The sequence below is a fragment of the Mustela lutreola genome, chromosome 1, assembly GCF_030435805.1.
Source record: "Mustela lutreola isolate mMusLut2 chromosome 1, mMusLut2.pri, whole genome shotgun sequence".
Lineage (NCBI taxonomy): Eukaryota > Metazoa > Chordata > Mammalia > Carnivora > Mustelidae > Mustela > Mustela lutreola.
The window spans coordinates 120341223-120368863 of record NC_081290.1 but is presented as its reverse complement, the minus strand read 5'-3'; the positions used below and the strand labels follow the sequence as shown (position 1 = coordinate 120368863).

Sequence of the window (27641 nt, the reverse complement as noted above, 5' to 3'; positions counted from 1 at the left end):
TTCCTTAGACGGAATACAAAGTTTATTCAAACATTTAAAATAATTTAAAATAATCAGTTACATAGAGTACAGTGAAATTAACCAAAACCAATATTAGGTGATTTTTTTTAAAGTGGCAACACAATCAATATAGGAAAGCAGTGGCTTTAATAACTTTATGGGAGAATCACACAAAAGCACCTACAATACTTTTTGAAGAAATAATAATACGGAAATTTTCACTTTTTCTTTTTCTCCCATCTGTCATTTCAAAATTTTATATCACTTTTTGCTTTTCTTACTAACATCTGAGGTTAAAATGAAAGGCCTCACAATTAAGTAGCCATATTCTTTTAATAATGTCATCTCTTTATTCCCATGAATTTAATAATCTTTCAATTGCATTGATTCCTTCAGCCTGATTCTCATTTTATATGAATGTTTTTAATAAATTATGAATATTGGTTCCACTATTTATCTTTTCATAACCATTGTGAGGTCCTTCCAAACTCTGCTTCTAATGATATAACAGACAGCCAACATGTTTTCTTCACTTCACTTTACTTCCCTTATGAGTAGTTCCTATTTTATAGGTAACTAGGGTATGTTAGTATGTTAGATGACTACGGTATGGTAAAAACCAGAAATAGAAATTTAACACCTTAAAAAAAAAGAAATTTAATACCTATATGTTCCCAAATTCTGCAGACATGAAAGGCAGAAATATGTTAAAGAAAAAAACCATTTTAAATAATCTTAGAAATAAGACCATGATCTTCTCTTCCACAAAATAAATATAACAAACCTACTAATAACCATAGCCAGACAAGCAGTATAACACAAGAGTTCCATCAGACATACGAAAGAGACAGCTGAAGCCAGGTGCTGACATTTATGCTCCACACCCAGCTAACGGTAACCAGTCCAGTGAGTGCTAGAGAGTTAAATGTTTTGAGGAATGACTGAAATATGGTTATAGCTGTACAAAAGAACACTGATTTAGATCCAGCAAAGACTTATGACCTTGCCAATAGGCTGCTGACAGCAGAAAGTGGCATAATTTGGGAACTTTTAAATCTGCTTCATGGAAGACCTTTATCTGTTAGCCTGAGATCCTCTTATAATTTGTTTTTTCTTTTTTTGGTCTAATAAACTCAGTAGACACTGGCTTTTGTAATGTGGCTTTCTACTCTACTATGCTGACAAGCCCAGGCTACCTTTTAACGAGGACCATCAGAGTTAATAGGCAATCAACTTCAGAGCTGGCTGGATGGGTTCCTCAATAGCCCAGCTTCCTTGTGAACCAGCAATGAACTAAACTAAATTGGGAGGCATGATGATAGGAAAATGCAAAGAAGCCTGGAAGAGAGGTACCAAAGTGCATTCCAAATACAAAACAGAGTATTTTAATATTCTTCATAAATATTCACACAAATATTTACATATAATGAATAGACCATTTTATTATATTGGCTAAAACCACAAAGAGCTGTTAAATTAGTAGGTTTATCAATATTCTGAATTCAAATTAATGCACAGAAATATTTTCAATTGAAGCTCAATAAATATACTGAAGGTGATTAAACAGAAAAAACAGTAAATTCCAATCTTGCTGTTTTTAGTAATAATATCTTTTATTGGTAATAATAGATGTGAACTAATCAGTAAACCATAATCTATAAAGAGTTTTTGTAAAAATGCATTCATTTTATAATAAATACATCCAAATTCCAGTTTTTTTTTTTTTTTTTTTAAACCTAGATGGTGGAAAAGAGCAAAATGGAAAGGTAATAATCCTAGGCTCAAAACCAAATGATTAAATCAAATAAGAGACATATTTTCAGATTCCTCTCAGGGAGTCATGTAAGCGACACCATTTCTTCTCAAGGTTTCTCAAGGGGGCACCAGAATAATATCAACTCTAAAGCCTTCTCCTGTAATATTTCTTCTGGTTCAATTTTTGCTAATATGAAACAAGTCCTTTTTGCATGAGATGAAAAAATACAAGTATAGATTTATTCAGATGGAATTAGTTCAGGTAGGTATTTGGTACCCTAAATAATTCAAACTGTAATTAAGGGCTTCTTACAGCGGAAGCCCATAAAGCTTCTGAAAATTCAGCCAAGTGACACTGAAAAAGAGTAAACATTTTTTCTACTTCTATAAATATCCAAGAAATTGAAAAATCGACATCTAGAAAAAAAGCAAGGCATAAATTCATCAGCACGAAGTAGAAATGACCTTCAAAAGGAGCAGGTCTTTTATGTGTCCTGATATACTTGTGTTGAAGACCAGGTTCTAATCTCCCCTCTAGGAGAAGTCCACTGCCTACAGTTAACACTGTTAGGCAAAAGAGAAGGTAAGACTCAGGTACATTTTTGCTTTATCCAAGTGTCTTTAAAGAGGGATTTCAAGGTTCTGGTACTACTTTAAAAATTTTTCAGAGGACGTATGGTTTCAGGTTAAATTGTTTTTCTTCCCTACCCCATTATTCGCTAAAGTGGAAAGTATCAAATTTACTTTTATTACAATAGATCTTCAGCTACCATTCTAAATGTTGCACTTAGTCACAATACAACAGTTTTCATTTAAAATAAGACTCCAGCAGTAGTGAAAACTGTTCAAAGGTGGTCATACAAAATCCTGGTTGTCCTTCTTGCATATCAATTATGGCTAAATTGTTGGTGGCCGGAACTCAAATCACATACAATCAACCACATTATTGGATCCATGACCTACATCTCGAATTTGGCTGGTTAAACAGGCACACACAGCTACGCCTGCTCCAGCTCTGCAGTGAGACACAGATCCAACCAGCTCCCACCTGAAAAGACAGAAGACAAAAAGTGTGTTATCATAAAACAAAGCACGATTTACTTTACTCAAAATACCAACAGCCATAGCTAAAAACTCCCTATTATTGGGACTGAAAGACCGCAAGTTTCCTCAGGGAGATAAGATATCCCTAATGTTTTATATTAATAGCTATATCTAGTAGTATTTTAGCACTCTGGAATAATCTGTTACTGGAAGATCCCATTAAAGCATACAGGAAACATGAAAATTACCTATTCAGCACTGGATCAAATGCTTCCACTGTATTTAAGTACGCATTGCCGTTATGCCCACCAACTGCAAAGATTTTGCCCATCACTGTTGCAATCCCCACTCCACCCCTGGGAGTGGTAAGTGCTGCTACATAATCCCATTTGTTGTTCCGAGGATCATACCGCTCAACTGAACTCAGAGGAGAATTATCATCAAAACCACCTATATATATAAGAAAAAAGATTTTAAAAAATAGTACATCACAGAAATTAACTATTAAACCTCAATCCAATAGCTTTTACAACCCAATCCTTTAAAAACATTTTAGAAAAGAGAAAATCAGGGAAAAAATTCACCCCACAACTCCTATTAGACATTTTTCTACAATTCAAGATAACTTAGTATTTTACCTCAATATTAAGATTAAAAATCTTAAAATAGAAAAAACTTAGGTCCCCATATCTAAGTAGATAATTCTGGAGAAGAACCCCACAAACATTCATAATTTGTCCTTCACTTCCTAGAGGGATCTAAGACAGTACTGAGATTCCTTCTCTGTGTGTACATTGTGTATTATATTTTTAAATAGTAAGAGGGCCTGAGAAGAGACTAAAATACCACTGAAATCATTTGACTCAAAAGTTTTCCAACTGCTTCTCCTAATACTGTAATGGTCATCACAATTAGAGATGGATATGACTGAATTCTCACCAATTTTTGCCAAAACTACATCTTCATGCTACATAATCTAGATGATGACAGTTCTCTCTATACATCATTCTAACAATGCTACTTAATATATTCCCGAGGGTTACAGAGACTATTATTTGGACAGTGTTCTTTCCCTTAAAAATAAATGTGCCTCTTTTTAGACTCCATCTCAGTCTACGTGAGTAATAACTTTCTTTAGCAACTAAATCTATTTTCCTGAGGACAGGAAGTGTTGCTATTATGATCAGTCTATTCAGAAACAAGGTCAGTAAAAAAACAAAAAGAACAAAAAAAACCCACAACAGTTAACTTCTCTAATGGGTTTAATTAAATCAATTTAATTGAACTAAAATTCACCAATTTTATGTGTATAATTCAATAAATATCAACAAATGTGTATGGTAGTATCCTCACCACAAAACACATTTTCATTATAATAAAGGGTTTAGTTCTCCTAAATAGGGAGCTGTGAGACATAACAACTGTGTATTGCAAGAACTGTGATTTCTCATAGACCAAGTTCAAATTCCAGCTTTGTCACTGGTTTAGAAGGCATGTGATGATAAGGTAATTTATTCAGGCTGAATCTTTGCTACCTCACAGAGCTGTAAGGATCAGACAAGATCTAAAGGTAAATTATGTTATTTCTTTTAATACACATAAGCACTGGAATATTCAGCATTAATTCTATTACTTGCAGATATTTCAATGCTAATAACATCCCACACTCTCTTATCAAGAACTGTAAGTTATGTAATACTAAACAGTTTACATCAACCTTAGTGTGACATATGCTAGTTACAACCTCTCTGAACAATTTCTTTCTCTGTAAAGGAGGGAATTACTAATCACAATATTGCCACCCATTTTACAGGGTAACTACAAAGTACCAGATGCAGTTTGAGATGCTTCATGTATATTGTCTCTATTAGAATAATTCTCTCAAAGATAATTCTCATAGTTCTCATTAATAATTCTCATCATTATTCCCATCTCATAGTTCTTTAAAACCTTGCTACTGAAAGTGTGCTGAATGGACCAGAAGCAGCACTGATTATCACTTGGGAGCCTTAGAAATACAGAATCTGGGCTCCTCCCCTGAGTTTAACAGTATCTTCGGAATATTCATATGCATATTAAAGGTTGAGAAAGCACTGCCTATGGTTCCTTCCAATTCTGCAATTCAGTAAGTAAAAAGCAAGGTAGAGATACCAACAGCCATTATGCATATGAAATATCCATTGCTTTGCTTAAAGGAGTCAACATAATTCCCGTGAAATGAAGATGAGAAACAAATTTTTTAAATCTTTAAAGATTTTAGCAAAGCACGTTTGTGTCTTTACATTAAAAAATACATATCTTATTTAAATATAATCCTCTACTTTAGATATATTTGCAACTCCTAGTAAAAATATGAAGGTACAAATTTTAAATGTGAAAGATGAAGGTGTAAACAAAAAACATGAAGGTGAACCTTAGTACTTCGAAAGCAAATCTTAGGACTATTCCATTTGAGCGTAAATCCAGTATAATGTGTGTTGTCTTTGACACTATCATTGTATATACTGCAACAAATTAAGCTAAATAAACTAAAACAAATACCATCCACTCACCAACAACGTACAAGCAACCATGGAGCTCACTAACTCCATTGCCTGCTCTTCGTTGACCCATTTCTTTAACTTCTATCCATTTATCCAGATGTGGATCATACCTCTCCACACTAGATAAAGAAGCTACTCCATCATTGCCACCTACTGCATAAACATGGTTCTAAATGAGGAAAGAATAAAAACATGTGACATTAGACTTTTAATTGAATTATATGTGGTCCTATCAGTAGACCAGAATGTGTAAGAAAGCAGTGTTTCATGAGATAATATGGTATACAATCATTATCTGCAACCTGGAGATAGGACTATAGCAGACCTTTATTAGGGCTGTCATACAATGTAATCCAGGAGCAAACTGCCATATAACTTACTATAAGAGCCACAGAGCCAACTCCTCCACGAGGGCTATTCATTGGTGCCACTGTACTCCACTGATCAGATTCTATGTCATATCTTTCCACATCATTGAAGCAAGTGTTGTCATCTAACCCACCAATTGCATAAATTGGACCTCCCAAGGAGGCCAAGGCAATTCCTCGCCTGCAAAGACAATAAAACATACTTTAGCATCTGGTTTTGTTTCCAGAAAAAAGGTAGTAAAAATATGCTAAAGGAAGTCATTTACTTTGTTAACTTCAATGAGGGTTTTTTCCCATTATTTTTAGATTTATCAGAGCTTCTGAATAGGTGGCTACAAGGTTGCCAAATTGTGTGACTGTATGTGAACAGTGCCCTCTGGAGTTTTATAACACACAGTCTACACAGGTTACTTTAAACTCAAATGAAATAAAGTGAAACCCAACAAAATAATATAAATGGAGTTCAAAACATTCAACAGTAAAATATCGCCTAATGAGAGATTAATGAATTGGTAGAAATGTTTTGCTGTAGAGGTCAGAAGTCAATCTCATTTCTAAATTCAAGTCATTGCTGAGCACGTTTTTTGATGCAGGGTTTCATGGTACCACACAAAAGAACATCAATTTTTATATTACAAGCTTTACATCACATTGCTTTACTTCTGAAGGGCATGTATTTTTCTTCTTGGAAAGAGGGAGACTTAGCCCTCTTAAACGCTAATTCACTGTAATGGTGATTCAGAAAAAAATTACATCAATTTCTTTAAAAACACAGCAATAAAAATTAAACTATTCTAAAACTATAAACTGCCATTAACTTGGTATGTACTTTGGACAGTGTACTTTATAAACGTCTACCATGCTTCTTCATCTGTAACCCATTTGTGATGCAGAGATAATATAGGTAAAGCACTTAGAACAGTGACTGGCCCATATTTAGAGCTATGTATTAGCTAAATTCCTGGAGAGTGCAGCTGGTCAACCGAGAGTCTAAGTTTACCAAAGAGAATCCTAGGGAGGATTCTTAAGGGTAATGTTTTACTCATTTTCAATCCCCCTAATTTCTTTTCTCTTGAGTATAGAGCAATGGCTTATAAAATACTGTGGCTATAAAAATTTGCAGGTGTGTGAACATGTGTGTGCACCCTAGAACATACAGGTGTTCTATAATGACAGATGTGTACCTAGTAAATGTCCCTCCTTCTCCCTCCCCATTACCAAACCAAAATAACTAATAATGTTATTTCCTACTCCTCAAAACCATCTTGATTTTCATGAAATCACACATTTGAATTTCCCCCTAAATCTCTGGCTGGTGCTATTCTGTTTCCTTTATCAGTGACTTCCTCTCTACCCCATACTTAAATTATAAAGTTGCCTAAGGCCTCTTAGCAATTTTACGCTCTCTCCCAAGGCAACCTCATTCTTTCCATGGATTTATGATAACTCAAATGTATATTTCCAGACATATATCCAACTTCTACCTTAAATCTGTCATGCTAACTCTTCAACGTTACTTTTTTGCAATTAAGAGAGGTGCGGGGGGCAGGAGGGAGAAACAGAGGATGAGGGAGAGAGAATATTAAGCAAGCTCCCTCTTGACCCTGAGATCACGACCTGAGCTGAAATCAAGAGTCAAATGCTTAACCAACTGAGTCAGCAAGGCACCCCTCTTCAACCTTAACTTTAAGCTGAAACTCATGCCTACTTCCCTGTGATAAGCAAATTTTAAGATGTAGCCCCCCACCCCCAGTATATTCACCCTCTAGTTTTACTCCCGTGATTTTATTACATTATATGGCAAAAAGGAGATTACTTGAACGGTCCTAATCTAATTACACAAGCCCTATTAGAGAGGTTTCTCCAGCTCATAGTAGAGACAACTCAAAGAATGAGATGGATTCTGCATCCCACTGCTTGTCTAAAGACAGAGAGGAGCACCTGGAAAGGACCTGAAAGTGGCTTCTAGGAATTGAGAGTGACACCTGGCAACAGCCAGTAAAAATAAAAATTTAGTCCCACAATCTCAAGGAACAGAGTTCTATCAATAACCCAAATGATCTTGAAAGTAGATTCTTCCCCAGAGCCTCCAGATAACAGCTTAGCCCACCATACACCTTGATTTTGGCCTTGTAAGACCCTAAATGGAAAACTCAGTCAAACCTGCCAAACTTCTTACCAATGGAACTGTGAGCTTTAATAAACGGGTACTGTTTTAAGCTGCTAAGTGTGGGGTAAATAGTTTCACAGCAATAGAAAATGAATACACCCACCACAAGGGAAACAAAAATTTTATTCTGTTATCTCTTTTTTCCTAACACAGAAAATTGTACCGCTACCCATATCCAACTACTTAAGCCAAAAACTGAAGGATCATCCTTGCTTCTTGCTCTTTTCATCTTCCACATCTAATTATCATAAAATCTTGATTGTATACTTCCAAATTATCCCTCAAATATGTCCTTTGTATCCCATTTTTTCCTATTTTAGTCCAAGCCACCATTATTTCTTGACTAAAATATTACAATAACCCTCTTGGTCTCCCAAACTGTTTTCACTCTGGTCCTCCTCAAATCCTTTTTCCATTTCAATCCCCTGCTATTAAAAAGTATATGTGTGTGTGTGTGTGTGTGTGTGTGTGTGTGTGTGTGAGAGAGAGAGAGAGAGAGAGAGAGAGGAAGCTCACCAGATAAAATAAACTCTTGGCAAACCTGAAAGACCCTCACCCTTTTGTATTTTTTTTTTAAGTTTTTATTTATTTATTTGACACAGAGAGAGAGAGCACAAGCAGGAGGAGAGGCAGGTAGAGAGAGAGGGAGAAGCAGTCTCCCTGCGGAGCAAGGAGCCTGATGCGGGACTTGATCTTATGGCCCTGGCTGGGATCAAGACCTGAACTGAAGGCAGCCACTTAATCAACTGAGCCACCCAGGTGTCCCTCAACCTTTCCTAATATTTCAGCCTTATTTTTGACACCATTCACCTTACTGGACTTCCTTTATATTCTCTGTTCATGTTGACCTCCAGATTTTCAGACTTCATTTCTTTTCACCCATCACCCTTCTACCCATCAACACTTACCTAGGATAAATTCTTCTATTCCTTCAGATCTTAATTTAAATGGAACTTCCTTAAGATTTTCCCCATTCTCAAGCAACCTTTACCACCCTACATTTAGAATTATTGCCCTTGGGGCACATGGGTGGCTTAGTCGATTAAGCATCTGCTTCAGCTTAGGTCATGATCTCAGGGCCTTAGGATTGAGCCCCACATCAGGCTCCCTGCTCAGCAGGAGTCTGCTTCTCCCTCTCCCTCCTGTGCTCATGCTTGCTTGCTCTCTCAAATAAATAAAGTCTTTTAAAAAAAGAAAAAAAAAAAAAGATCTACAGAAGTAAACCCATGAGATCATGACCTGAGTTGAAATCAAGAATCAGACACTTAACTAACTGAGCCATCCAGGAGCCCCTGTTGCATTTCTATACCCTAATAATGAAGCACCAGAAAGAGAAATTAAGAGAACAATCTTGTTTACAACTGCACCAAAAAGAATAAAATACCTAGGAACAAACCTAACCAGAGGTGAAAAACCTATACTCTGAAAACTATAAAACAATGTTGAAAGAAATTTAAGACAACAAAAATGGAACGATATTCCATGTTCATGGGTAAAAACAAATTGTTAAAATGTCTACCCTACTCAAAGCAATTTACAGATTTAATGCACTCTGTATCAAAATAGCAACAGCATTTTTCACAGAACTAGAACAAATAATCCTAAAATTTGTATGGAACCATGAAAGACCCTGAATAGCTAAGGCAATCTTGAAAAAGAAAACTGGAGGTATCACAATTCCACACCACAAGTTATATTACAAATATGTAGTAATCAGAACAGTATGGTACTGGCATAAAAAGAGAAATATAGGTCACTGGAATAGAGTAGAGAGCCCAGAAATAAACTCACAACGATATGGTCAATTAATCTCTGTCAAAGGAGGAAAGAGTATGCAATTGAAAAAAACAGTCTTATCTATAAATGGTGTTGGGAAAACCTGACAGTAGCATGCAAAATAGTGAGACTGGCCCGCTCTCTTTCACCATACACAAAAATAAATTCAAAGTGGATTAAGAGTTTATATGTGAGACCTGAAACCATAAAAATCCTAGAAGAAAGCAAAGGCAATATTTTATGACACTAATCATAGCAACATCTTTCTAGATATGTCTCCTAAGGCAAGGGAAACAAAGGAAAAATAAACTATAGGGACTACACCAAAATAAAAAGCTTCTGCACAGCAAAGGAGACAATAAACAAAACTCAAAGGCAACCTATTGAATGAGAAGATGTTTACAAATGACTTACCAATAAAGAGCTGGTATACAAAATCTATAAAGAACTTATCAAACTCAACACCCCAAACCCAAACAATGGGAGCAAGACATGAGCAGACATTTTTCCAAAGAAGACATCCAGATGGCTAACAGATAAAAAGATGCTCAACGTCACTTATTATCAGGGAAATGCCAATGAAAACCACAATGAGATACTATCTCATACCTCTCAGAATTGCTAAAATCAAAAACACAAGAAACAACACTATCAGCAAAGATGTGGAGAAAAAGGAACCCTTTGTGTGTTGTTGGTGGGAATGCAAACTCGTGCAGCTACTGTGGAACGCAGTATGGAAGTTCCTCAAAAAATTAAAAATAGAACTACCCTAAGATCCACTACTGGGTATTCACCCAAAGAATATGAAAACACTAATTCAAAGGGATATATGCATCCCAATGTTCATTACGACATTATTTACAATAGTCAAACTATGGAAGCATCCCGGGAATCCATCGATAGATAAATGGATAAAGAAAATGTGGTTGGGGCGCCTGGGTGGCTCAGTGGGTTAAGCCGCTGCCTTCGGCTCAGGTCATGATCTCAGGGTCCTGGGATCGAGTCCCGCATTGGGCTCTCTGCTCAGCAGGGAGCCTGCTTCCCTCTCTCTCTCTCTCTGCCTGCCTCTCTGCCTACTTGTGATCTCTCTCTGTCAAATAAATAAATAAAATCTTTAAAAAAAAAAATGTGGTTTTCTTTCTTTCCTTCCTTCTTTCTTTCTCTCTTTTTTTAAGATTTTATTTATTTATTTAACACAGAGAGCCCAATACGGGGCTCGATCCCAGGACCCTGAGATCATGACCTGAGCCGAAGGCAGCGGCTTAACCCACTGAGCCACCCAGGAGTCCTATGCTTTTGAATCTTGGTTTGATCAAATATTAGCTATCCGTTCACCTTAAGATATCTGAAAATTTGATATTCAAGTCATTAAAAAAATTCTAGTCAACATTTACTAAGTCATGTTATGGAAAATATTCCTCTTCTTTAAATTTTTTTTTTTTAATTTTATTTATTTATCAGAGAGAGAGAGGGTAAGAGAGCGAGCACAGGCAGACAGAGAGGCAGGCAGAGGCAGAGGGAGAAGCAGGCTCCCTGCGGAGCAAGGAGCCCGATGTGGGACTCGATCCCAGGACGCTGGGATCATGACCTGAGCCGAAGGCAGCTGCTTAACCAACTGAGCCACCCAGGCGTCCCTATTCCTCTTCTTTAGACTAATCCACTTATCAACATATATTTCAATTTACTATAAATGAAAATTATTAATATTAATGCTCATAATAAAGAGTGAGTAAAAACTAGGGCTATTTTTTAAAAGAAGTTATTTATTTATTTGAGAGAGACTGAGGGAGAGCGACAGAGCACAGGTAGTGGGGAGGAGCAGAAGCAGACTCTGCTGCTCCAGAGCCCGAAGGGGGACTTGATCCCCCTACCTTGGGATCAGGACCTGAGCTGAAGGCAGACCCTTAACTGAACCACCCAGGTGCCCTGAGGAGTATTTTCTTAGTATGTTAAAGTACCTATGCCTTAATCCTAAAGCCAGTATCTAATTTAATAGGAAAACATTAGAGACATTTCCACTAAGATAAAAAATAAGACAAAATGGGGGCTCCTGGGTGGTTCAGTTGATAGCTGTCTGCCTTCGGCTCAGATCATGATCCCAGGGTCCTGGGATGGAGCCCCACATCAGGCTCCTTGCTTGGCGGAAAGCCGGCTTCTCCCTCTCCCATCCCCCCTGCTTGTGTTCTCTCTCTCACTGTCTCTGTCAAATAAATAAATAAAATCTTTCAAAAAAATAAACAAGGCAAAAACACCTACCATTTCTGCTACTACTTACATTGTATTATATTAATAAGCAATATAATTAGACAAGAAAACCCAATTCAAAGCACAGGAATATGTGGAAAAACTGGGAAAAGTGGAATAAAATCTATATTAACTAATATCACTGTATTAATTTTAGTTTCCTGATAATTGTACTATGTAAAAACAAATTGTTAAGATGTCTATCCTACTCAAAGCAATTGAGTGTAAGATGTCAACATTAGGGGAGCTGGGTTAAGAGTATACAGCAGGATTTCTCTATCTCAGCACTACTAAAATTTGGGATGGGGAAAATTCTTTGCTGTGGAGGGCTTTCTTGTGCATTACAGGATTTTTAGCAACATCCATGGCTTCTCCCATCTAGATGCCAGCAGTTATTCCCCCAACGTCTCCACTCCCAAACTGTGACAACCAAAAATGCCTCCAGATATTGACAAATGCTCCACAGAGGAGGCAAAATCATCTTTTGTTGAGAATCACTGGTATGTAGGAACTCTGTTATTTTTCCCTAAGTCTAAAATTATTTCAAAATTAAAAAAAAAATCAGTTTTCAGGCTCAGGTTTAGGTGGAAACTATATTATTTGTTACTATATTCTAAAATATAAAATACATTCTCAAGAAAGAAATTATGAAAAGTTATAACAAAGCATCACACTGGATGCTAAATTTAACAAAATGTGTTTAAGGCGGTATTTAAAGTTTCTAAAAACATAAAAAGTAGAAAATTAGCCCTTTCAGTTATTGGAAGCTTTATTTTCCACCAATAAATCAAAAAAATTTCCATGCTAATTCACCTCTTTGTGTTCATTGATGCCTTCATCATCCATTTATTAGTGAAAGGATCAAACATCTCCATGCTACCTAAATGTTCATTTCCATCATGTCCACCAACTGCATACACTTTACCTGTCAAACAGAGAAGCATTTTCATTTGATTCCAAGTAAGTAAATTGATAGTTATGTACATACATAATGTATACATGAGATCAACATATAATTAGAATAGCATGATAATTTTCAACAAATATTCTTCTGTTCGTCATCATGAATAATGTCACTTAAATAGTCAAATAAAAATAATTGCTTCTTTGTTTTATTTTGTTTTTAAAGATTTTATTTATTTATTTGCCGGAGAGAGAGAGGGAGAGTGAGCACAGGCAGGCAGAGTGGCAGCAGAGGCAGAGGGAGAAGCAGGCTCCCCGCCGAGTAAGGAGCCCAATGTGGGACTTGATCCCAGGATGGTGGGATCATGACTCAAGCCGAAGGCAGCCGCCTAACCAACTGAGCCACCCAGGTGTCCCTCAAATAAAAATAATTGTAAGCTTCTACTTAATAAAATGCTGGGAACATGCTGTTCTATATGAAGTTATTTAAATATCAAACCTATCCCTACCTTTGGTTTCCCAACTTTTTATTACATAGATGAAATCACGAATCATGGTTTCAAAGAATGTTTAGTAAAATTAAAAAATGCTCAATGTTATATGAAAAAATACAAAATTCAATACAGTATGATCAAACTTTCTAAATGAAGTTATTAAAAATACACATAAAATAAATAATGTTAAAGGTTACATATAAAATGTCAACTGTGATTATTTCTGGGTATTTGGACTATGGATGATTTTTACTTTTTATTAGAATGTTTTCATATTCCCCCCCCCAAAAAGAATTTACACTTCTATAATCAGAAAAAAAGTTACTTTTTTAAAGTCCTCTAACAGTTTACCCATGGTTCTTTAATTATTTCATTTTCAGTAACCAGTTTAAAAAAAAACTCATTTCAACAATAATTAGGTATCGAAAAAGCTGATATGTATTTATTATTTGAGTTCAATACTTTTTTTAGTTTGATTATTTTGCAAATATAACTTAGAAGAGTTTAACTCTTTATTTTAACAAGCTTTTCCCTAATATTCCTCCCCCAATAAGCACCTACATGCAAGAGATTGTTCGCTGAGCATCTACAGGCATAAGGCAAGTAAATAGTCACCACACAAATATCTTAGTGATATAGTGAAACATTTTATAATTTAGCAACTTTCTTATAGAAATTCTCAATATTTAAATATTTAGAAGTGTGTTATCATCATGTGCTATGACTTAAGACAATAATGGACCCACCTTCCACAGAGATTACACCCACATGTCGCCTTCGACTATTCATTTCTGGCCCAAAAAACCAACTGTTTTTGCTGATAGAATAGCATTCAATACTGCGAAAGGGGTCACCAGATCCACCTCGACCACCTACACAAAACAGCACACCTAAAGGTAAAGCCAGAAAATACAGATCAGAATTATAGCTCCTTAATGTTTTTTTAATTAGTGTGGAAAAAATACTTAGGAAGACAAAATTTTCAAGAACTGCTAAAAAATAAAACAAGTTATTTGGATAACTTCAATGTCATTATGTTACTAAAATCCTAATTTTCTCTTTTCACCTTATCTGAATTTCTCTTTTTTTTTTTTTTTTTAAAGATTTTATTTATTTATTTGACAGAGAGAGATCACAAGTAGGCAGAGAGGCAGGCAGAGAGAGAGGAGGAAGCAGGCTCCCTGCTGAGCAGAGAGCCCGATGCGGGACTCGATCCCGGGACCCCGAGATCATGACCTGAGCCGAAGGCAGCGGCTTAACCCACTGAGCCACCCAGGCGCCCCATACCTTATCTGAATTTCTCAAAGAACACGATACCTCAGCTATCTCTGCTAACATCCCACTGTAGTATGGTTTAGATCTTCACCCACTCTGTTAAATTGCTCTTGTAAGGTCAAAACTACATCCAATAAACTCTTAATTTCTTTTTTTTTTTTTTTTTTAAAGATTTTATTTATTTATTTGAGACTGTGAGCTAGAGAATGAGAGAGCATGATCACGGAGAGCAGCAGAGGGAGAGGCAAGCTCCCCACTGAGCAGGGAACCTGACGTGAAGCTGATGGCAGATGCCAAACCAACTGAGCCACCCAGGTGCCCCTTAAGTTAATTTCTTATTGAATACTAATGCAACTCAATATGTTGATCACCCTGCTTTTTGGAAAACTTCTTAAATTCTCTTGATTTTCATAATACCGAAGTCTCCTTTGTCTGCAATAGTTTTTCTTTCCTACGTTTCCCATGTTTCATCCTTTGCCTGCTTCTCACATACTTCATGTTCACACAGGAAAAGAACATTCCTTGATTTTCAATTGCATCTGTATCATAATTAGCCTTCCAAGCAACACATCTAAGCCACATTTCCACTTGACGTCCCACAGGCACCTCAAACCCAACATACTCAAATGCTCTCTCTTCCTCAGCTACCTGAAACCTCTTCCTTCCCTGAGGGGCCCTGCGCTCCCTCTCCCTCCCTCCCTGCCACTGCTGTGGTTCAGGCCTTCATCTGCTATTACAACTACTGCAAAATCCTGTCCTTTATCACTTAGTAGTCTTTTTGCTTGCAGACCTTCAACAAAATAGATTAAAAGACTCTTTCAACAGCTTTCCATTACCTGAATCAGTAGTTTTTAAAAACTTTAGCCAATGCCACTAAATTATAGATTTAAAAATGTTTAAATGACAATTTTTAGATTATACATATTTCACTGCAATCTTTATAAAAAATAATAAAAATCAAAACTTCCATGTGGTTCAACAATCACCTGGAAGGCATAAACCATAGATTGATGGTCCCGACCTCCAGAGTTTCTGAATCAATAGGCGTGGGGTAGATTCAAGAATTTATTTTCTAACAAGTTCCCAAGGGAATGCTTATGCTACTGGGCCAGGGGTCACCACTTCCTTTACATTTTGAGAACCACTGTCCTACAGGTTAAAGCCCAGCACAGCATAAAGGCCTCGCACTGTCTAATCAAACTTCTCCCTCTGTTTCTCTTAAACTTCATGTTCCTGCAACATGCATACAGTGCTCATCCTTGATATTTCAAAGCCAATTTTTGGTAACTGTCGTTCACTTAACACGGTATAGAAATGATCCATTATGCTGTATCTGTCTCCAGAGCCTAAGATAGGTTTAGACTGTGTGTTAAGCATTTTGTACTAATCAGGGCTAGCCCAGTGTCTGGCACGTACTAGGCATTCAACAGATGAAAAATGAACTGAATACTCCTTTTTTTAACTGGCACCTAGAAAAACATCTGTTTATTATTCAAAACTAAGACTGAGGTTTGATTTGTTTCTAAAACCTTTTCTGACCCTTCCAAAAAATAGCCACATTTTTCTTTGTGTTCCGCACTATCCTTATAAATATATCAACATCCCTTTACCACTTCATTGCATTTATTTATTCACATGTCTATTTCCCTATATTGGACTGCAAGTTCTCTCAAAATAGGGCTGGCTATATTCTATGTGTATCTGCCTTTTTAATTTTTTTTTTAAATTTCTTTTCAGCCTAACAGTATTCATTGCTTTTGCACCACAACCAGTGCTCCATGTAATATGTGCCCTCCTTAATACCCACCACCTGGCTCCCCCAACCTCCCACCCCCGCCCCTTCAAAACCCTCAGATTGTTTTTCAGAGTCCATAGTCTCTCATGGTTCACCTCCCCCTCCAATTTCCCTCAACTTTTTAAAAAAAGATTTTATTTATTTATCTGACACAGAGAGAGACAGCAAGAGAGGGAACACAAGCCAAGGGAGAGGAAGAGAGAAGCAGCCTTCCTGCTAAGCAGGGAGCCCAATGCATAACTCAATCCCAGGACCTTGGGATCACAACCTGAGCTGAAGGCAGATGCTTAACCAACTGAGCCACCCAGGTGCCCTCTGCATCTGCATTTCTAATGCCTACCCAGAACCTGACATGTGGTATGTACTAAATAAATATTTGCTGAATAATAGCATTAAAAAATGTACAAAATTGCTTGTGTCATCTTTTCCAACTAAATCAATACTTCAAATCAAAGAAATTTAAAGTTGGAAGAGGCTTTAAAGATTATGCAAATCAAAATTGTTTATAAATAAACTGATGCCTTCAGAGATTATGAAATCTGCCCCAAATTACACTATTAAATGGCACAACTGCAATTATAATCCCAGAATGTAATCTCAATTATTGAATAGATTTTCAGTAGAAACTAGTATTTCAGTTTTACAGTTCACCTAGGAACATGGAATGGAAAGAAAAAAAGCTAAAAATGAAACAAAAAGATCAGGATGCAAATCCTTTCTATACTGTTTCTCTGTGTAGCCTTGGGCATATTTTTATGCTGAGTTCTCGTCATCCATAAAATGGAATAAAACCATCTATCTCATAATAAGGACTGAATCCTACACTAAAACCTACTCATTAGGTTCTTGCAATCATGTAAGAGATCGTGTACACAAAGGTCTACTATATGCCTACTATATACATATAAATCAGGCTACCAAGGTGTTGTTTAAATTTAAAACTGCATGATTTATTTATTTTTAAAGATTTTATTTATTCTGTGAAGTGTGTAAACCTGGCAATTCACAGACCTGTACCCCTAGGGATAAAAATATATGTTTATAAAAAATAAAAAATTTAAAAAATAACAAATAAAAAAAATAAGATTTTATTTATTGACAGACAGAGATCACAAGTAGGCAGAGAAGCAGGCAGAGAGATAGAGGTGGAAGCAGGCTCCCTACTGAGCAGAGAGCCGGATGTGGGGCTCCATCCCAGGAACCCGGGATCATGATCTGAGCCAAAGGCAGAGACTTTAACCCACTGAGCGACCCAAGCGCCCAAAACTGAATTTAAAGAGGAATTTAATTAAATACCTTGACTTCCTGAAACAGGATTCACAACTTAAAAAAACCCTACACTTCAAAAAAATTTAATTCTTGAAATCAACCTATTAAAAAAGGAGGATAAGCAGTCCTTTCCATGTTAAACTACAGCTAACACTTGGACAACCCAGGAGTAATGGATGCCAACTTCCTGTGTAGTCGAAAATCTGCATACAACTTCTGACTCCCCCAAAACTTAATAGCCTACTGCTATTAACATGCTGTAACATGGTCAGTTAACACATATTTTATGTATATATTATATACCATATTCTTACAATAAAGTAAGCTAGAGAAAAGAAAGTGTTACTAAGAAAATCATAAGAGGGGTGTCTAGGTCACTCAGTTAACCTGACCTTTGACCTCAGCTCAGGTCTTGATCTCAGGGTTGTGAGTTCAAGCCCCTCACTGGGCTCCATGCTGGGTGTCGAGCCTACTTAAAATAAAAAATATAATAAGAAAAAAGAGAAAATACATTTATAGTACTGAAAAAATCCACATAGAAGTAGACCCATGCATGTAGTTCAAACCCGTATTGTTCAACAGTCAGTTTTATTTAGAAGAATTACTTCTTCATAAGTACATTTATGACATTCACATTCTTTTTACATAGATAAAATCCCACTATTCATAATCAAGTACTCCCCTTTGTTGTTATTTTTAGACTATTCCACAGATCTCTTTATTTGATAACTATATTGGGTAGCAAAACAAATGTAGATAAATTCTCTGTTCAAAGTACCACTTCCCAAATTCCTGGATTTTTATTTCCTTTCCATCATCCCTCAAATATATTTTTCATACTTGTAAAAAGTAACATAAGTGAACTATTAGGAAAATATAGTTTGAAAATTGTGGCAAATAAAGGTAAAGCTGCATGCCTACTTAAATATAAGACCTTTAGACTCTAAGAGTTTAACATAATCTATTATACAAATTTTAAATATAATTAGTGCCTTTCAGTTTTTTAAAAAAATTTTTTGGTAATCTGCACACTCAACATGGGGCTAAATTCATGACCCCAAGATCAAGAGTCAGATTGCTCTCCCAACTGAGTCAGCCAGGGGCCCCATTTAGTGCCTTTCTTTTAATAAAACACAAAAACTAGTAATATTTAAACATAAAATATGTGTCACGTTCCATCCTTGGCACTAGAAATATAAATGTGAATAAGGTATTTACCTGTCTCTGAAGAGCTCAAAACATGTCAAATAAATTTCAGTGCAACACACTAAAATAAAACAAGTGCAAACAAAGTATTCTAAAAGTACAAATGATAGAGAAATTAACTCTGCTGAAAGTATCAAGAAAACCTTAAGAAAAGGAGGGAAAGAGAGAGCTATTTCAGCAGGCTCTTCAAAGTTCACAGGACTAAAGTCCTTTTAAAAAATTGGCTTATTGGCAAAACTGCCTGAATTATGTCTAATAAAATTCACATATGACCTTACTTGCCAATTACTACCACTTTAAGGTAATCAGATACTAATCATCTTACAATTAAGTTTGGGAATATAATCCTTCCAGTAGAGATGATAAAATGAGTAATTTAATTACCAGCAGTTTGCTTCCTTGGGGTAGTCCGAATGGAGTATTCAAAGTCAGGTACTGCTCTGCTACTCAAGTGAAGATGGTAATTTCTTGCTTCATCCAATAAATCTCTACATTTTAGATTCTGCTTGACAATCTGTTCTTTTGCCACAACACCCATAAGAAAATCAACTGGCAACAACGGCAAACGAACCTAAGATCATGAATAATCACAAATGTAAAATTTAATTTGTAATTAGTTAGCTCACACTCTACTTTGTAGTATTTTAAGTATTTTGAGTTGTCTTTTTAAAACTCATTTACCACACAAAGCCTTTCTAACATGTGAAGGAAGTGCAATGAGCCAAGTTCTAAAGTGATTTCTAGTATGGTCTAATGAAATCAGATTACATATTAAATGCAACCTCCCCCCTTTACATACAGATCTAAGTAGACTGGATAAAATAATTCAGTTGTATTCATTCAAGTTTCTCACTTCCAAAAATGGTAGTGTCATAATCACAAGGCCCCACTGCTGCTAGAGAAAAGGCACAATCAAAACAAAATTGCCATGTCTGGGTTTTTTTATGCCTTTTAAAACCAAACTGAACAAATGGAAACAGGATTTCTTTGTTACTTGAACATTCATAATATGAAATCAAGTGTTGTTTCCTCCAAATCAGTCACCTTGGAAGGTTATATATTAAGTCAGGGATGCATCCCCACTTTAAATAGAGGCACTCACCTTTCTTTCCTTAAAGATGCACTGGTTTTCTAGTGGATTAAGGGGATGATCAAACCAGGTAATGTGATTTGGAGTTAAAAGTACATATGCATACACACCAATAAGATAGCTGCAAAATAATGAAACTTTTTTTCTGTGACAAACTTATTTTCAACGTAATTCTTTTTTTTTTTTTTTGACAGATTTTATTTATCTATCTGACAGAGAGAGATCACAAGTGGGCAGAGAGGCAGGCAGAGAAAGAGGAGGAAGCAGGCTCCCTGCCAAGCAGAGAGCCTGATACAGGACTCGATCCCAGGACCCTGAGATCACGACCCAAGCTGAAGGCAAAGGCTCAACCCACTGAGCCACCCAGGTGTCCCTCAAAGTAATTCTAAGGCCCATTTATTATCTCCCTACCCAGGTTACCCCGTTGACAGTAAGTAAGTAAATAAATAAGAAAAAAGCCACGTTTCTGAGGTTACAGAAGTGAAACTGTGGTGAGGAAAGAAAATGGAAAGTTATGTCTTATGGTTCTTCCCAGATAGGAAAGTAATTCACTACAATTTAGAAACTTCATTATAAAACAATAGTTACTTAGAGCTGTTTCCTCAGAACCTATTTCTATCAGCATAAATAAAATATTTATTACTACAGTTTCAAAGTGCTATCTTTAACATTCAGGTTAAAAAACAAAGAATGATATTTCCAATTAAATGTAACAAATTCAGACGTATCCTTAAATAGCACAGTGAGTAAATAGCGAAGTAAAGAGAAAGCCATTTTCACATTGTATTACACAAGGATTTCTACATTCCTTTGGATAATCTACAGTATTCATGATCAATCAAACACTCAAATTTGCTTCCATTTCATTTCATTTCTACACACAATCTTATTTCAGTCCCTACCTGTGCAAGTGTTTCATCCAACCATTTGGAATGATGCTGAGGATTTGCAAGAAGCCACTTGATGGCTGCACTATAGACCTGCTTTTCATTCTCAATATTTAAATCACTGGAGGACAAAAGCTTATGGAGATGTTGGGGTGACACACTTACAAAGTCTTCACACTCCACAACTTCAGTAAAATGCTCACAGGCATACTGATCCGCCATGTCCATTAAGTCTATTCGGTTGTGACTTTCAGCAAAGGCTCTCACTGCCAGGCAGTTGGAGGGATGAAAATGTAACTTCATGTATTCACAACAAGCTCTAGCCACCAGTTCAACCTGTAGAATACAGGCTGCGTATAAGAGAGGCTGGACATTGTCAACAGTCAAAGTGAGCCGTGAAGAATAGACAAATTTAACCAAGTCTTCTATTGCATCACCATCAAAATCTCTGATCTCAATCAGTGTTTGCTTGGCTTCAGCCATTTCGGAGAGAAACATGGCTCTGAAGTAGGGGATAACACAAGCCAATACTAGTTTGTGACAAGAGATGAGCTTTGAGCCAACCTGTTCAAAACAAAAAAACAAAAGGAGACTCGGTTTAATATAAAAATCAGTTTTAGATCAGCATTGAGCATGTGGTAGCAGGGACAAAACCCACACAGATTTAGTATATTTGTTTTAACAATGCAATCCTTTGGTCACTTATTTTAATGTAGGCCAGCTGCAATTTTTTTCTTCCAAGTAAGCCACTTACCATCTATATATTATCTATTTATGTATATATACTAAAATCATAAACTATGATTTTCTATATTATCTCAAATTTCAGGAGCATTCTGTGAATGAATGAGAAGACACATCATCTAGCACCACTTGGACACTATTCTTGTTTTTGGTTTGTGTGTCCCTTTTTTAAAAAAACTTTTTTCCAGTTTTATTGCTATAACTGACCATGGCATTTTGTAAGTTTAAGTTGTTCAACATAGTCATTTCCTACATATATATATATCATGAAATGAATACTACAACATTTAGTAACTAATAACCTCACATAATTACAATTTTTACAATTTTTTTCTTACATAATTACATAATTACAATTTTTTCTTTCCCTGTGATAAGAGCTTTTTAAGATCTCTTCTCTTGGGGCACCTGGGTGGCTCAGTGGGTTAAAGCCTCTACTTTTGGCTCGGGTCATGATCCCAGGGTCCTGGGATCGAGCCCCGCATCGGGCTCTCTGCTCAGCAGGGAGGCTGCTTCCTCCTCTCTCTCTCTCTCTGCCTCTCTGCCTACTTGTGATCTCTGTCTGTCAAATAAATAAATAAATCTTAAAAAAAAAAAAAATCTCTGGGGCACCTGGGTGGCTCAGTGGGTTAAGCCGCTGCCTTCTGCTCAGGTCAAGATCTCAGGGTCCTGGGATCGAGTCCCACATCAGGCTCTCTGCTCAGCAGGGGGCCTGCTTCCCTTCCTCTCTCTCTGTGATCTCTTCCCTTCCTCTCTCCTACTGTGATCTCTCTGTCAAATAAATAAATAAAATCTTTAAAAATAATAATAATAATAAATAAATAAATAAAGATCTCTTCTCTTAGGGGCACCTGGGTGGCTCAGTGAGTTGGGCACCCATCTCTTGGTTTTGGCTTAGTTCCTAATCTCCAACGGGTCATGAGAACAAGCCCTGAGTTGGGCTCCACACTCAGTCTGTTTGGGATTCTCTCTCTCTGCCCCACCCCCTACCTGTGTTGGGGCATGCACTCTGTTCTCACATAAATAAACAATTTCATTATAAAAAAAGATCTCCTCTCTTAGCCACTTCTAAATATACAATACAGTATTATTAATTATAGTCACCATGTCAGGTACTATTCTAAGTGCTTTTCATGTATTAACTCACTTAATGGTCCCAATGCCCCTATAAGTAGGTACTATGAAGATTCAGAATTTATCAGAAATTGTGATAGCACAGAAATAATAAACCATTATTTAGCAGTATTTACTATGAGCTTAACTAAAGTTTTTCATTTCTTAAATTATTTTGAAATAATATAATAAAAAGTACTGAAATTATTTTGAAATAATATAATAAAAAGCACTGAAATCTTAGCACCTTTTTGATAAAAAATTACACTACTGTTAATAGTTTGCTGTTGTAAATGATACAATAAACTTTGCTGTCACTGAATCTGTTCTTACTCCATTATCTCCTATAGATAAATTTCTAAAAGTAGAAATCGTATTTCAAAGTTTAGGTGCAGTTTGGATACATACTGATAAATTGTCTATTTCTAATCTACCTACGATATTTGTGCCATATTTTTGCTGAAACTTATTTAAAAATATTCGTCAATTTGATGAATGAAAATATTATCCCACTGCTTCAGTTTGTCTTTTACTAATATTGAATCATTCATTAATTTTGGGCTATCTGTATCTATTCTATGAACTTTTTTCTATGACTTTTTTCATATGTATTTTTAAGAACTCCTCATATGTTTAGAGTGTGAATCATTTGTCATATATATTTCAAGCTTTTCTCTTTTATGATGTACTTTTTTATTCACCCCCTATAGATTTTTACACAATCCAATCAATCTTTGTCTTTATGATTTCTGCCTTAGGTACTATGCTTAAAATTGGAATCTTTCTAATATTCCATTAATATTAACTTCAGGTATTCCAGTATTTTTATGATCTTACTGTTTTATACTTACATCTTTATTTCCATCTGGGGAAGGTTTTGGTACTGAGTATCCAGTTTTCCCAGCACTTTATGTTAAATAATCATTAAGTACAAGTAATAGGATAGTGTTTTACCAATTTTCCTGTTTGCATGTAGCATTTTGACTATATAAATACACTTATATTGTGTCTCATTATTTAGGAATGAATTTTAAAATGAGAACTTCTAAAGAAAAAGGCCTGAGGAGTATTACAATATATAAAGGCTTTTGTTTATAAATCTTCCTCCCTGACCTTTTATCACTAATGTGGAGGAAAAATGAATATCTCTTCAACAAATACAAGGTCATCATTTCCGTTAGTTATACTGTATTTAATTTTTTAAAAAGAATTTATAAGGCAAGATTTAGATTCTATCGAGATTCAAGGTGTAACCTAGACTAAAGCAGAAAGCTTGGCATGTTCTCAAATTTACTTCAGCCCTAAGTGGGATCTGAAACCTGATATTAAACATTTTAAAAACAGGCTAAAAATATCTTTTTTTCTTTTTTTTAAAGAATTTCTGCATATGCCATGGCTGGGATTTAGTTTTTATACAAATATTTGTAAATCTCACGTGACGTAAATCTGCTTCAACAACCTGCCATTACATAAATAGAATTCTACAATTTTCAGTTAAACATTAACACTGCTTTTTACTCTTTTTAAAATTAACATATATTATATTATTTTTTTTTTAAGATTTTTTTATTTATTTGTTTGACAGATAGAGATCACAGGTAGGCAGAGAGAGAGAGAGAGAGAGAAGGAAGCAGGTTCCCTGCCGAGCAGAGAGCCCGATGTGAGGCTTGATCCCAGGACCCTGGAACCATGACCTGAGCCGAAGGCAGAGGCCTTAACCCACTGAGCCACCCAGGCGCCCCAACATATATTATTTGTTTCAGGGGTACAGGTCTGTGATTCATCAGTCTTACACAACTGACAGCACTCCCCATGGCACATACCTTCCCCAACATAAACTTATTTATTTATAAAATGGTGCTCATTTTGGAATTTAAAAATCAGCTAATGACATTATATACAAATAGTAAAATAAATCTGGCCAACAGCCTTTTTAAAAAGATTTTATTTTTTAAAAAAAAAATTTTATTTATTTGAGAGAGCACAAGTGGAGTTAGGGGCAGAGGGAGAAGCAGACTCCCCACTGAGCAGGGAGTCTAATGCAGGGCTTGATCCCAACAATCCAGGATCATGTCCTGAGCTGAAGGCAGATGCTTAATCAACTGAGCCACCCAGGCGCCCCTAAAGATTTTATTTTTAAGTAATCTCTATACCCAAAGTAGGGCTTAAATTACAACCCCAAGATCAATAGTCACACACTCCAATGACTTAGCCAGCTCAATGGTCTTTCTAAAATGTGTGCCGTAAAAGCAATAATGGTTGAAGGAAACATACTAATAAAAGAATGTAAATATGACTTCATATTAAAAAATAATCCTCAAAGTTGTATGAATACAAAAAGTGAAGTTTATGTTGAACTGAGCATTATAAATTGTCCATAATCCCATTTGACTTAGTTGTTCTATGACAGTTATATTCTGACAGTTAAAGAAATGTTGACTTAGAATTAAGAAAAAAATCCAGGGGCACCTGGGTGGCTCAGTGGGCTGGGGCCCCTGCCTTCTGCTCAGGTCATGATCCCATGGTCCTGGGATCAAACCCCGTATCGGGTTCTCTGCTCAGTGGGGAGCCTGCTTCCCCACTCCTTCTCTGCCTACTTGTGATCTCTGTCAAATAAATAAATCTTTAAAAAAAAAAGAAAAAGAAAAAAAAAGAAATCCAATAACAGACTTGTTAAAAGATTAAGTTTTTTTTTTTTTTTTTTTAAGATTTTATTTATTTGTCACAGAGAAAGAGAGCAAAAGCAGGGGGAGAGATGGACAGAGGAAGAAGCAGGCTCCCTGATGAGCAGGGAGCCAGAATGAGGGATTTGATCCCAAGGCCCTGGGATCATGACCTAAGCCAAAGACAGACACTTAGCTGAGACACCCAGGCATCTCAAGTTGTAATACTTTCTAATGAATAGGAACAAAATATACCATAGCAGAATTATCTGATACCCTTGGAAAAAAAAACAATGATAGTACACATAATGATCCAAATAGCTGATATTTGTTATCTATTCTATACCAAGCACTGCCATAAGGACTTCACCTGTATCACTTCACTTATACCTCACAAAAACCATCACTCTTATTGTACAGTTGAAAAAATGATAGTCCCTTTAAATTAATGAAGCATTTCTCATTCCCAAAAGATCTCTGTCATTGTTTAAAACAGTATTTTAGTTTTTAACCACTGTTTGTATGGGAGTTTTATTTCAATCTATTACCTAAGTTATACAACAAAGTTATGAGTTTAGTTCTCACTCATCCCAAAATGGCTATATCCCCATTTTTTACTTAAGAAAGTTTGTATGTACTATGTTGTAAAAAATCATTCTAAAATTCAATCATAAAATTTATAAAATCAGTAATACTGTACTTATATTCCATTCATACACTGATATGCTGAATGGTAATTGACTGAATTCAAATAGTCAACTTTACATTTCTTGTTTTTGCCAAAGCCAGTGTGGGTCCCTGAATTTCACAACAAAGATGAAAATTAGAACAATGGTATATATAATATTAAACATACCATACAGAACAAAAAACTTAAGTGTTCCTACATTAAAACATATACATGGTTAAGTTTTACACAGAACTAGAATTATACAATGGTTTTCTTCTCAATATCTTAGGGCCCAGAAATACATAAGGACAGTAACAGTTTAAGGAAAGAAAATATAGCCATTTATTTGTAATGTAATAGTACACTCCCAGACATTATGGACCTGAAACTCAAAGCCTATGCTTTCAGCTTATAGACTTTTGTTGAGTGTCCTCTGATCTGATTCTTCAAGTAGGCCTTCAAGCCCTATGACTGAGCTCTAAAAACTTGTCTGATCAGGAGTGGAAAGCAAAATCTAAGAGACTCCAAAGTGGCAAAATAAAGGTGGAAAATGCTGTATGAATGCGTATGAATCACCAAAAAATCTTTAATATTACAGTGACATATAAGAATAGTAAAAAATCACCTTAAACAAGTGAGGAACAATTAGAACATGGGTTCTTCCACACTGCTTTATCACTTTTCTAAATTTTATTAAAATTGTCTTTTGCAACAGAATAGCATGATTCTATAGACCACAGACTTAGAATTTACTACACTTTTTTATCCAAGTCTGAATAGATTCTACTTCACTATCAGGTATAGATAATCTCACTTAAGGGACAATTGTTTTAAAGTAGAGGGTAAATTACCAGATAGGAACATATACTAAAACACTAGTGCAACAGAATAAACACCAAGACTTCCTACCTTTCTAAGTAATTTCTAAATTCATGAGTTAAAAGCTTACTGGTCTACAGCAATTTATTAATTTCAGTAATAGTAACTTGAACGTTTTAAGGTTCCAGAACTCTCAGAAGTTAAATTAACTAAGAAATAATATTAACATATATTAGTACAATAATTTTATCTTATGCTAACCTCTCTATATGTACCTTTCCTTATGTCCTTTCTCCTTCAATAAAAAAGGACTAAGACTAAAATCATCTTGACTGTAATAAGTATGGCACCAAAAATTTGCCTTGTGTGGTTCTAGAAAACCCCCCAGTTTTCATAATGCAATAAAGAGACTGAAAAGAAAAAAGGAGTCTCACCTTTAGTGTGACATCACAGAGTTCTCCATTTTCATAAAATCGGAGAAGGGAACCATGAAAATCTTTCCAAGCTTCATTTGCTTCAAAGATAAAGGAGTCTTCTCCATCACCATCACTAATTGAAGACCTATTCTTTATTTGCTGATGCTGCTGCCTTTTCACCTTTGTGCAGTGATTCCTAGCTTGTTTTGCATTCACAGATTCTGAAGCCATTTGCAACATTGTTCTTTTAATATAGCTCTCTTCTCAAACATCTCATTTATTCTTTTGTAAAGAGTGGGAGAAGGCAGAATGTAGATGCTGCCCGTTAACCTTTAGACATTTTTCAAATTCCACTCAAATTGTCCAGTTTCCTGAGATTAAAAAGCAAATAAAACAC

The 27641-nt window shown here is 35.8% G+C and overlaps 1 protein-coding gene across 1 annotated transcript; it reads right to left on the bottom strand.

The window, feature by feature from the left end:
- KLHL8 (kelch like family member 8) lies at positions 1 to 27586 on the bottom strand. The gene is made up of 9 exons (XM_059173318.1): positions 27263 to 27586; positions 20835 to 21383; positions 19227 to 19413; positions 14044 to 14187; positions 12714 to 12825; positions 5723 to 5891; positions 5352 to 5511; positions 3048 to 3249; positions 1 to 2803 (listed from the first exon to the last, which is right to left on the bottom strand). The coding sequence occupies exons 1-9, from the start codon at positions 27482 to 27484 to the stop codon at positions 2680 to 2682; spliced, it is 1869 nt and encodes a 622-aa protein (XP_059029301.1). The 5' UTR covers positions 27485 to 27586; the 3' UTR covers positions 1 to 2679.
- Positions 27587 to 27641: the final 55 nt, after the last annotated feature.